The 12,778-nt window shown below is 45.4% G+C and overlaps 1 protein-coding gene across 8 annotated transcripts in view; it reads left to right on the plus strand.

The window, feature by feature from the left end:
* The window catches only part of VWA3A (von Willebrand factor A domain containing 3A), a 247,492-nt gene that overhangs the window by 109,372 nt on the left and 125,342 nt on the right, over positions 1-12,778 (plus strand). For all 8 annotated transcript variants that reach the window (XM_056534783.1, XM_056534789.1, XM_056534787.1 and 5 more), the window contains 2 exons: positions 532-609; positions 3,788-3,842. In XM_056534783.1, coding sequence (XP_056390758.1) covers positions 532-609; positions 3,788-3,842 — 133 coding nt within the window. The remainder of the gene's footprint in view (positions 1-531; positions 610-3,787; positions 3,843-12,778) is intronic.

A 12,778-nucleotide genomic window follows, 5' to 3' on the forward strand; every position in this document is an offset into this window, starting at 1 on the left:
GGGGTAGAAGTTGGCAGGTTCGAGACCACTGCAGCTTCTCTGTCATGCTGGCGATCACAGAGGCTAAAGATGGTGCCACTTCCGACCCTGATGAACCGCCGCCACGCACCTTCTGGTCCATGCTCAAAAGACGATCGTGGCCGGCCATAATGAAGCTCACAACTTTACAGATACTGTATGGAAGGTAGAAATAAAAACTTTTCGGCTAGGATTATAGTCAGATACACAACACAGCTCCAGACCGCACGACTGTTCACATGCTAGGTCAGGCCATGCCCCCCTCCGAAACCTTCATTAGTCACAAGATTGGGCCCCATGTCCCCCTGTTCCTTGTCACAACACAACTGCATGTGTGTTTCTGCTCGATATAAAGTCTAAGGGACTGACAGAGCTAGTGATATACCCATCTTTCTTTAGTGTTGAATATAGGAAACCTTTTATATGATCAGTTCAATATTTTCAGAGTAATATACAAACATACTCTATACAAATATACTAATATATATCACTAATCTATGTTTTTTTGTAAAGGAAACCATCAAAAAATGCTGCCAAACAAATCGAACTAACTGCAGAGACCGTACACGGATTTGAAATGAAAATTCAGGAGTAAGTTGAAGATTGTGAACATTTCTTGACCCTGTATAAATACAAAAAAAAAAAAAAAAAAAAAAAAAAAGACTGTTTACCCATTCAATGTTTTACCTAAAGGGAATGTGTCATCAGAAAATGACCTTTTGCTTAAATTAAGTTTTCATGTGAAACATATTTTTTAAAGAATTTTTGGGGATGTTTTTTTTCAAGTTTCCATTCTACTATTGATATTTTACAAAAATCCTGTAATCAAGTAGTTATTATTTTGGCCACTAAGTCAAAATGTAAACTTTTTATCAGTCTCCTCCTTATCATATCAGTATTACAGTGAAAGGTATATACAGTACTGTACAAACATATTAGGCAGGTGTGAAAAAAATGCTGCAAAGTAAGAATGCTTTTAAAAATAGTATTGGTAATAGTTTTATATACTTTTATCAATTAAAAAATGCAAGTGAATGAACTGAAGAGAAATTTAAATAAAATTTTGTGTTACCGCCCTTAATTGCCAAAACAGCATTAATTCTTCTGTATACACTTACACACAGTATTTGAAGAAACTTGACAGGGAGGTTTTTCCAAACATTTTAGAGAACCAAGCCCAGACCCTCTGTGGATACAGTCATGTTCAATCTCTTCTGTCTCTTCATATAAACCCGGACATACTTGATGATGGTGATCTCTGGGAACCATATCATCTCATCCAGAACTACTCTGTATTCTTTAGGCTGGAGATAGTTCTTAAAAGGTACCTACATTTTCCAAAAACTTTTGACATGTCCTAGGGACTATGTAATTATGAACAAAATAACCTTAATGCATATGCAGAAATATAGTATCACATTCCTCCCCCTTTATTCACCTCCTTGGTTAACCCCTTAAGGACCCGGGCTTTTTCCGTTTTTTCATTTTCAATTTTTCCTCCTTAACTTTAAAAAATCATAACTCTTAAAAATTTTCACCTAAAATTATATATAATGGCTTACTTTTTGCGTCACTGATTCTACTTTGTAATGACATTAGTCATTTTACCCAAAAATCTACGGTGAAACGGGAAAAAAAATCAATGTGCGACAAAATTGATGAAAAAAACACTATTTTGTAATTTTTGGGGGCTTCTGTTTTTACGCAGTACATTTTTTGTCAAAAATGATACATTATCTTCATTCTGTAGGTCCATACGGTTAAAATGATACCCTACTTGTATAGGTTTGAATTTGTATCACTTCCGAAAAAAATCATGAATACATGCAGGAAAATTTATACGTTTAAAATGGTAATCTTTTGACCCCTATAACTTTTTTATTTTTCTGTGTTCAGGGCGCTTTGGGGACTAATTTTTTGCGCCGTCATCTGAAGTTTTTACCGGTATGATTTTTGTTCTGATCAGACTTTTTGATCACTTTTTATTCACTTTTTTGTGGTATAAAAAGTGATCAAAAATGCGCTATTTTGGACTTTGGAATTTTTTTGCGCGTACGCCATTGAACGAGCGGTTTAAAAAGCGGTATATTTTTATAATTCCGACATTTCCGCACGCGGCGATACCACATATGTTTATTTTTATTATTATTTACATAATATTTTTTTTATTTTTGTAAATGCCGGGTGATTCAAACTTTTATTAGGGGAAGGGATAATTGAAAGGGTTAATGATTTTTTTTACACTTTTCTTATGCAATATTATAGTTCCTATAGGGGGCTATAACATTGCATTAACTGATCTTTTACACTGATTAATCCATCTCCATAGAAATGGATCAATCAGTGTTTTCGGCGATTGAATGCTCAAGCCTGGATCTCAGGCTTGAAGCATTCATTCGGCGATCGGACAGCACAAGAGAAGGTAAGAAGACCTCCTCCTGTGCTACAGCTGTTCGGGATGCCGCGATTATACCGCGGCGATCGCGAACAGCTCCCTGAGCTAGCCGGGCACTTTTACTTTTGTTTTTAGCCGCGCGGCTCAGCTTTGAGCGCGCGGCTAAAGGGTTAATAGCGCGCGGCACAGCGATCGGTGCCGCGCCCTATTAGAGGCGGGTCCCGGCTTCACTATGACGCCGGGCCCGCCGCGATATGATGCGTGTGACCCCGTGTTATATCGCAGGACCGGGACTCATGACGTACGCATACGTCATGGGTCCTTAAGAGGTTAAACTTGATGGACATATGTCTTTTTCCAACCATACTAACTGTGTAATTAAAACTAGAAAATAATCATACAGGCTTTTGAATTTAAGGGGTTATCCAACATAAGGTGACTTTTTTAATTATCTGTCAGCCAGCAATGGACATGTTTACCAAAGATCCCTGCTTATGTTGGTGGTAAATGTCCATGCTACTGGCTTGTTTGTGTGACAAGCTCCCTTTCAACACCTGACTAGTGATGCATTGTCTCGGTCAAGCTCCTGGTACACATATTACAGGTCAAGCTCCCTTTCAACACCTGACAAGAGAAGTTTTTGTGGAACATACATACATACGGTACATACATACATACATATATACATACACACACACGTTGAGTTTTATATATATAGATAAAGACATAGGGAAAGATTTATCAAAACCTGTCCAGAGGAAAAGTTGATGAGTTGCTCATAGCAACCAATCGGATCGCTTCTTTCATTTTTGAAAAGGCCTCTGAAAAATGAATGAAGTGATCTGATTGGTTGCTATGGGCAACTCTGCAACTTTTGCTCTGGACAGGTTTTGATAAATCTCCCCCATAAAGATTCTATCTGCCCACAATGCGGTGAGTCAGAATCTGTTCTTTCATCTTTGATGGTCATGTAGTACAATACCACAGTATTGGAGAGAAATATACATTAAGATTAACCTTGTTTTGATGTCCAGAGATGACAGTGCTCAGAGATGAGCTCAATATCACAAAAAACATGAAGTAATCAGATGGCGTGGGTAGAGATGGTTAAAATGTATACAAATATATCATAAATGAAAATAAACTATCAAAGCTTCTTTTTCTTCTTATCTCCATTTTTACGACTAATATTTTTACGACTGTAATATTTGTACGACTGAGATCTTCCTGGACCTGACATGATCATCTTTCTCATAGGACCACTGTCTGTCTTACAAAACAACCTATGAATGTTACCATTTTTTTTATTTCCATTTCTGTTCTGCCCATACTTATAGCATATAATGATCAAATTTTCTTGTCTTTGTGTCTTAGAGCAATTGATTTCTTTCATAAAAGAATTCGCTGGTTAATGGAAGGAAGCAGGAAGGTAATTGACAAAGGATCACCCTTGCTATGAAAGTGAAGAAAACAGCCATTTTTCTCTAAAGCTTGTCTTTAAAGCCAAAATGTCATCAGCAACACCCATACTAACCTGTTGGTACAGGCTTATAGTGCGGTGACGCTAATTAAAATCATCTTAACCATTTTTCAGTCTGTGCCCCTGTTCTTCCATTATGGAGGGAAATGGAAATATGCAAATGAGACTGTTGGTGCGCTTGGGGTGTTCCCTAACCTAGAAGAGAACTGTGACACTGTTGAAGCCCTCTTTAAATATTCCTTTTTCTTCTCCTTCGAGATCTTTTTTGGGAGCAAAGAGATCTAATTTAGTGTCAGCTCACTTTGTCAATTTCACATGCGTCGTAAAGATTGCCAAGGCTGTAAAGCAGTGCTGCTTACCGCTTTGGCTAGCCTGGCAGTTGTGCATGCCCAATTGACAATGTGAGCTCTCTCTACCCGCGAGAGAGATCTCACAGGAGAAGAAAAGTGAATATTTTATAAAGAGGGCAGTAAACTAGAAGATGCGGGCCAGACATCACAGTGCACTGGGGGCCCAATGAATATCCCAAGTACATCAATAGCCCAACTTGCATATTTAAATTTTCCATCATAATAGAGGAACAGGGGCAAAGTGTAATGTCCGTTTATTTGCTTTTGTATTTTTCTGTTTAGGTGTGTATTCCCACACTAGTTTGTTCTGAGCAGTTTGCTATTCTCCCTGGATTGGGAATAGTTAATGCTCAGAACTAATGAAATCTTGGGTGTGTCTATTTTAACCAGAGGTCTCCTGCATTCTGGTCTTGGTTATTGTGCAATACACTTCCAAGTCTGCTTGAGCATGCACCTTTTATTTATCCTGTGATATATCTTAGTGTTAGCCATGGTTTAATAGTCTTGTTTATTGTAGATTTTAGTCTGTGTTATATCTGTCGGTTTTCAAGATTGTATGTCCTTTCTGCTTAGTCTGTTTTCACACTGTTTGAGTCTTGTCTAGTTTTACCTGTGCTCTGTATGTAATAATTCCTGTTTGGTATCCGGAGTCTATTTAGACTCATCTGGTTCTGGTCTAGAGTTTCATGTATTATATTTTTGTTTCCTACTGGGTCAGCATCCTGATCACATGGTGGAGTGTGCCCGCTGGCCAGTAGTCTATTTGGCTTTATTATAATGGCTACTCCTTTTTTGGAGTGGGGTGTCCAGTTTGTTTGTTATCTGTGTCCAGTGTGAACAGTGCCCTATGTTACCTGATCAGTTTAGTGTTTTTGCTTCCATTTCTTCCATCTATCCCCTGCGTCTCTTGGATTCTGCTGTATTTTGTTGCATACCTAGTCTTGTTCATTTTATCATGTCTGCCGTTTATCTGATATCTGGTTTGTGAACTGTGTTATTACACTATATTCTGCCCTGTTTGTATTTGTATCCTGTCTGTTATATGTGTTCTGGTTGTCTGGTAGTTGCCCATTTCTGTTTCTGGCCTGTGACCGACTATATATATTATTTATTTCTCTATCGGCTCCATTGGGGGACACAGACCGTGGGTGTATGCTGCTGTCTCTAGGAGGTATGACACTATGGCAACAAAGAAGTCTGCTCCTCCCAGCAGGATATACCCACCTCCAGGCCCTGAGGTAATCAGTTTTAAGCTTAGTGTCTAAGGAGGTGGACATGGTCTGGTGTTCTCTCCAGACCAGGTCTTATGTTTTATTATTTTCCTAGATTTAGGGATGTGTTAGATTTTTTTATTCCATTTTCTTTCCTGTTTTCAGGAACTGCGGCTCACTGTTTCCCCATTGCGAGTAAGGGGGCACAGACATTGCGTATATGCACTGTTCACCCCCCCTCGCCAACGGTCAGCGCCTGGGTTTGTACATCATGCGTCCGGGTCACCCTATCTCCCTGCTCGTCTCGCTCGCACATGGTAGCCCGGCATGATTCAGGTGATAAAAGCTGGCTGAAGACTTCATAGGAAGACTTCATGAGGTAAGTTCTTCTGACTGAGGTGAGTATATTTCCCTTTCTCCTTAGGTGCAGATTTGCAACATCTGGAGACCCTCAGTTTTTGGACCACCTTTCTCATGGGTCTAATGGGGCTGGCCTGGACAGGGGGCCCTTTATTACTGGGGAGAGCAGTGGCAGTTTGGATGGGGCACAACTTTCTACACTTTATTCTTATATATATATGTGTGTGTGTGGAACGACTGTGTGTGTGTTTTTTACATTGAAGTGGCTGACAGCCGCAGCATTCTTCTATGCGGGCGCTCTGAGCGCCGGCTTACTTTCACTTTCAGCAGCAGCTGCTGCCGGCGTCAGTTCCCCGCGAGCGAACATGCATTCGCATGTGCGCTCGGGGCAAGGAGCGGTGCCGTTATGGCGGCCCGGTGTGCTTTAGCTCCGCCCACCCAGGGCCTCCGAAGCTTCTCTGGGCGTGAACTGTCCACCAATCAGCGCTGTGCGCACGATTATGGTAGCAGGGGCCAATCAGTGGTGCCCCCTGATCCTAACATGCCCCTCCCTTGCTATTGGCCAGCATTTCTCCTCTCTGACAGCCTGGAGACCACCACGGGTTCGAGTCCCGGGGTGGGACAGAGTGTTACAGTGTTGTGGTTTAATTTTTAAAATAGGTCCATTGTGGTCTATGGGGATCTCAAGGCATGTGAAACAGTAAGATAAGCAGACTGTATCAGCAACGCAGTGAAATGGAACACAGTCTTGGGTGAGAGAGGCCCAGAACGGCCTCCCTCTAAACAGTTAACTGGAGTGTTAACCACTCCTTTACTCTGTTAATACTGTAACTCTAAACTGTCTGGTTCTGCTGAACCACTTGTTCTGCCTGCTCCACTGCTCCCCCAGACCCCCCTAATACTCTACCCCGGTTGTTCTTCCAGACCCGGTGGGTTCGGCGGCCCCTCCAGCCTGGGTTCCCTCCCTCTCCCAGTCTATATCCGACTTGGCTCAGGTCTCACGTTATGTGGGACTGCCTTGGAGAGGCCCTCCCTACACCGGCCCTCCGGAGGGTCCCGCTCTCCCCCTATTCTGACGCACTCGCAGCATCATAGGGGTGTGTCATCTGACTCATCCCCCGAGTCTTCTGGCAGGCACGGGCGCTCCCCTCGCAGGCATCGCCCCGTTACTCCGACCTGTAGCAAGCGTCGCTCCTCTAGAGAATGCTCCAAGGGTCGCCGCTCTGGCTCTCCAGACCCGCGTACCAGGTCCGTCTCTCTCTCTTCCAGGGCCTTCACACGTTCCCATTCACCTGGAGAACTTGTGTAAGAAGTTTCTGATTCGGCCTCCGACTCAGAGGACCGCACGGATGTGCCTAATGTGGTGTACTCTTTGGTTGCGGCCATAAGAGACACCTTCCAGCTAAAGGACCCAGGAACTTCGGACGTGGTCCAGAAGTTTCCTTTCATCATGTCCGACCTCTTCCAGGTCTGCCTCACCTCGTTACCATTCACCTGGAGAACTTGTGGATGAGGTTTCTGATTCGGCCTCCGACTCAGAGGACCGCACGGATGTGCCTGATGTGGTGTACTCAGTGGTTGCGGCCATAAGAGACACCTTCCATCTAAAGGACCCAGGAACTTCGGACGTGGCTCCAGAAGTCTCCTTTCTTTGTGCCTGACGGGCACTCAAGACTTTCAGCTCTCACACTGAATTTTACGCCCTGCGAGTATCCGCCTGAAGTCACCCTGACAAGAAGTTTCAGGAAACGAAGAAGGTTCAAGCGCGTTATTCCTTCGCCAAGGACCTCATTGCTCGGTGGACCTCCTCTCCAACTGTGGATCCGCCGGTCTCCCACCTCTCTAAGGCGCCTACCCGGCCGTTGGCTAATGCGGCTGCCTTCAAGAATCCAGCGTACATGAAGTTGGATATTTTGGCAATCTCTGCCCTTGATGCAGCAGGTTCTTCCTGCTTTTGCTTCTGCCTGGGTGTCAAAGGCCCTTTTGGTATGGTCTTCAAACTCTGCCAGGGTAGTCTTCAAGATCCCTCCGGAGGATTTATTTAATCTAGCTCTCCGATGCTCCGCAGCCGGAGATTTTTCTGTGTTCTGCTTCCATGCGCAGCCACTGTGCTGCCTTTACCACAAGCTACCTGGTAGCCACTGTCCCTTCATGTGGCTTTAAGCCTGGAATGCGGACGCCACCTTCAGGAAGTGAGGCGACGGGTGGAAAAAGAGTTCTTTATTACCTCTGGTAAGACTCACAGAACCGCTTTCCGTCGTAAGTTCTCCTTCCGGTTCTGCGGACCTTTGGTACCAACAAAGGGTACCAACAAAGGATCCAGGCAGGCGCCTTCATGGGAAGAGGGCTCCTCTTTCCGATCCCATTCCTCCCAGTGGTCAGCTATCTGTTCCGGCCGTTTGGCGGCCCCATCAGGCACCCGTAGGCCTTCCTCGGCCTGAAGGGTTGCCCCCCACCAGCTGACCTCTCTCGGGTGGTTGGTCGCCTCTTGCCTTCCGGGATGCCTGAACATGCAGCTTCAGGGGAACGTTTTCGAGGTTTATTCCAACCTCTCTGTGGTCTCCAAGAAAGGCGTTTCTGTTTGCCCAGTCTTGGTTCTCGAGTATCTCAGCCAGCATCTTGCGTTCCCATCCCGAATGGAGTCTCTCCGTTCGGTGCTGGCATCCATGGTTCAAGGGGAATTTTCGTTCCTCGGTGGACATCAAGGATGCCTGCCTCCACTTCTCATTCTTTCCCGGTCATCAGCGGTACCTCCGCTCTGCAGTTCCGGTCATTTTCTATTGTGGCTATCCATTTCGGTCTGGCCACTTCTCTGCGGACCTTTACCAAAGTCCTGGCGCCTGTGATAGCCTTTTTACGGACAACAGTTGTTTCTGTTATTCCTTATTTGGACTACCTCCTGATCTGAGCTCCAGCCAGGACCCAGATCCTGGAGAGTCTTAGTCTCAACCTCCAGACCTTGTCTCACTTCGGTTGGATGGTCATTTTGGACAAGCCCAACCGCTCTCCTGGGGCTCCAGCTCGATGCGGCCTCTGCCCGCTTTCGACTCCACCGACTCTTTTCAAGAGTCTGATGCCTTCGGCTCCCTGCTCCAGTTTTCATTCGCTTTTGCATGGATCTCCTGTGTCGATTGGCGGCGGCCGTGGAGGCCGTGCAATTTGCCCAGTTTCATCACCGACCTCTTCAAGTGGTGATTTTCTTTCGGTGTGACAGGTCTCCATTGTCTCTCGGCCGCAGGATCGTTCTCTCTCGTCAGTCTTGTCGGTCCCTTCTATGGTGGCTTTGTTTTCCCCCTCATTTTTTTCGGGGGTGTTCCTTCCTGTCCATCCCTGCCAGTCTGTCAGGCTGGGAGGTGTTTTCAGGGACCGCCCGGTTTGGGGTCTTGGCCCCCCGAAAAGCCTTTTCCCCTTCAACATTTTGAGGCCTAGGGCAATTCTTCCTTTGCTTGCTTCTTGGGAATTTCCCTCCTGGGCGGAACTCAGATTTCCGGCCATCTCAGTTATCTTCAGTCTGGCCGTCCCTGGGATGTGATCTTCTTGGCCGGTCCTCAGTCGTCCAAGTCCCTACATCCAGGGGTGTTTGCTGTGATCTGCAACCCCTGGGGAGCTCTAGGCGTGGACCTCTGCTTGTCCCGCCACAACCGAAGCATTCCTCTCTCTTGCTCGAGCCTTGCCCTACCTTGTCTCTTTGGTGGTCGGGCTTTGCCCTACCTTATGTTTCCTCCCTTTCTTCTCTTTTCGGAGTCCTGAGGAAACTCTCAGTGGGAAGTTTCCGCCATTCTAGTGGTCCAGCCTGGGCCCGGCGGGCGTGGTACGTCGTCATGGTCAGGCTCCTGAACGACTTAATGTTGCGCCTTCCCTATCGTCCAAACCTCCTATCTCAGGTCTCCTGTGCCACCCCTATTACTTTCTCTGCTTTGACGGCGTGGCGGTTGAGGCCGCGGTTTTGAGAGCCGCGGTTTCTCTTCCCAAGTCATTCGCAACATGCTCAGGGCTCTTAGTCCTCCTCGGCAAAAATTTACCACCGTACCTGGCGGTCTTATTTTATTTGGTGTGAAGCTCAGGTCTTGTGTCCTGTTACCTTTTCGGTTTCCCGTCTTCTCTCTTTCTTGCAGTCGGGATTGAAACTGGGGTTGTCTCTCAGTTTCGGCCCTTTGTTTCTTTTCCAGCGTCCTATGGCTTCTAATTCTCATGTCCGGACCTTCCTTCAAGGAGTGGCGCATGCTGCCCCTCCTTATCGGTCACCTTCTCCCCCTTGGGTCTTGAATCTGGTTCTTGGGGTACTCCAAGGTGAACCTTTTGAACCCCTTGGGGAGGTGTCCCTGCACCCCCTTTCTTGGAAAGTGGCGTTTTCTTGTTGTCAACACTTCCATTCGCAGAGTGTCTGAATTATCTGCTCTCTCCTGCCGTTCTCCATTTCTGGTGCTTCACCAGGACAAGGTTGTCTTCCGGCCAGATCCTTCCTTTTTGCCTACGGTTGTTTAGGCCTTTCATCTCAATGAGGACATTGTTCCTTTTGTCCCGCTCCTTCTCATTTTAGGGAGCATTTACTCCACAAACTGGATGTGGTTTGGGCAGTTAGGTTTTACCTCTCTATCTCTTCTTCGTTTCGTCAGTGCGATTCCTTTTTCGTTCTTACGGGAGGTCGTCGTAAGAGACAACCTGCTTCTAAGGCTACCACTTCTCGGTGGATCCGGTCAACCATTTCGGAAGCCTATCGCTGTAGGGGGAAGATTCCTCCCTTCAGGGTTGTGGCTCATTCTACCCGTTTCTGTTGGGGCATCCTGGGCTCTCCTGGGTCGACTTTGCACACTTTCTCGAGGTTCTACCGGGTTCATACCTTCGCATCGGCTGATGCTAGCTAGTCTGGGCCGTAAACTGCTGCAGGCGGCAGTGGAACAGCCGTCTGCCTGACTGATTATCTGCCCACCCAAGGGACGGCTTTGGTACGTCCCACGGTCTGTGTCCCCAAATGGAGCTGATAGAGAAAAGGAGATTTTTTAACACTTACCGTAAAATCTCTTTCTCGAAGGATCCATTGGGGGACAAAGCTCCCGCCCTTTTGGGTTTCTCTTTGGTTCTCTGTCCGAGGGTGTGTTCAGTTATATCTTTTCTTCTGGTTCTCGGACAGTTCGTGTTTTTTCCTTGACCTGTCGGTCCTCTCCTATTGCTCTGGTACTAAAACTGATTACCTCAGGGCCTGGAGGCGGGTATATCCTGCTGGGAGGAGCCGACTTCTTTGTTGCCATAGTGTCATACCTCTTAGAAACAGCAGCATACACCCACGGTCTGTGTCCCCCGATGGATCCTTCGAGAAAGAGATTTTACGGTAAGTGTTAAAAAATCTCCTTTTTTACGCCACTGCACTGTAGCGTAGGGAGGAACCGGCTCAAAGTTGTCGATTGACTCCTTAGGGTGTATGGGCAAGTATGCAGGGTGAGTGTTTTTAGGGTCAGTTTAGGGCTCACTCTCCTTGTCCCCCGGTTGGTCATGACACAAAGACTGAAAAACAGTTAGTGTACCTTTCGCCAACAAAAACTTTTGATATAATGTAGATAATACCATTATATGTATATTTGTAATATACATTGATTTAAAAAATGTGTATTTTTGGGTGAAAAATGCTGTCTCTGCAGCTATTGCCTGTGTGTGTCTATGAGGAGTCCAAATAAAGGAAGTGAGGGCAGTACATGCAGGGCTCTGTACATTCTCCTGGCTTGTCAATTATCCTGCTGTGTGAGCCAGGGTTGTGTCATAGAGCCTCACTGCACAGAGCCCTGCTTGTCCTCAGTGTACAGAGCCCTTCTTACACTTCCTGTATTTGGACTCCTCATAGAGACACACAAACAATAGCTGTAGGGACAAAAATATACACATTTTTTAACCAATGTATATTAAAAACATACATATACTGGTATTATCTACATTGTATAAAACGTTTTTGTTGACGACAGGTACACTTTAAGACCAGTTTATTCACTGTCACCCACACTATAAGCCTGTACCAGCATGTGCAAGTGCAGGTGAGGCTGATGATAGATTCTCTTTAATGGGGTATTCCAGGGAACTAAACCCATAGCCCATCCTTTCCCTCTCACCAACCTATTTATTTGTCTATATATCATTAATTAGCTATATAGAGCAGTTTCCCACTTTCAGCTGTCACTTACATGCAGGGAGTGAGAGAAAGACGTAATTCTCAGATCCTGCTTGTCTTTGTGTAAACCTCTCAATGAGACTAGCCCCCACCCTCCTGTAAGACCACGTGATTTCTGGCTTCACAGCAACAGCTCCCCTCCTTCTCCCTGTGTGAGGATCTTGCCAGCAGAGAAGTCTCCTCAGCACATAACGCTGCTCTTTTCCTGCTGTAGATCTAATCACTGACTGCTACCATTCAGAGCCTATCATGATTTATTGCTGGGGGGAATGATAGTTTGAAAGAAAAGACAATGGGGGAGATTTATCAAAACCTCTCCAGAGGAAAAGTTGCTGAGTTGCCCATAGCAACCAATCAGATTGCCTCTTTCATTTTTAACGAGGCCTCTGAAAAATTAAAGAAGTAATCTGTTAGGTTGCTATGGGCAACTCAGCAACTTTTCCTCTGGACAAGTTTTGATAAATCTCTCCCAGTGTATGTTGCTGACTGTGTTTACAACAACACAGCATGCACACAGATAGTAAAAGCAATTGACAGCCATTACATAGAGCCGCACAGCTGCTGGGAGTTGTAGTCTGGGCTGCAAGCAAGAAAAAGAAATATTTAGGAGATAACAGGGGCCATTGGAACTGGCAAAATCACATGATAACGACAGGGGACACAGAAGAGGTATTGTGGTGGCTTTGGGGCATTTTTATTTTTTTTAACGTCCTTGGAGCACCCCTTTAACATTTCAGATCAGTTGAAACTGAAGGATCATTGTTATTATGTATATTATTGCTCCTTTTATATGACTAAATCTTATTT

Source organism: Hyla sarda, chromosome 8 (assembly GCF_029499605.1).
Source record: "Hyla sarda isolate aHylSar1 chromosome 8, aHylSar1.hap1, whole genome shotgun sequence".
Taxonomy (NCBI): Eukaryota; Metazoa; Chordata; class Amphibia; order Anura; family Hylidae; genus Hyla; species Hyla sarda.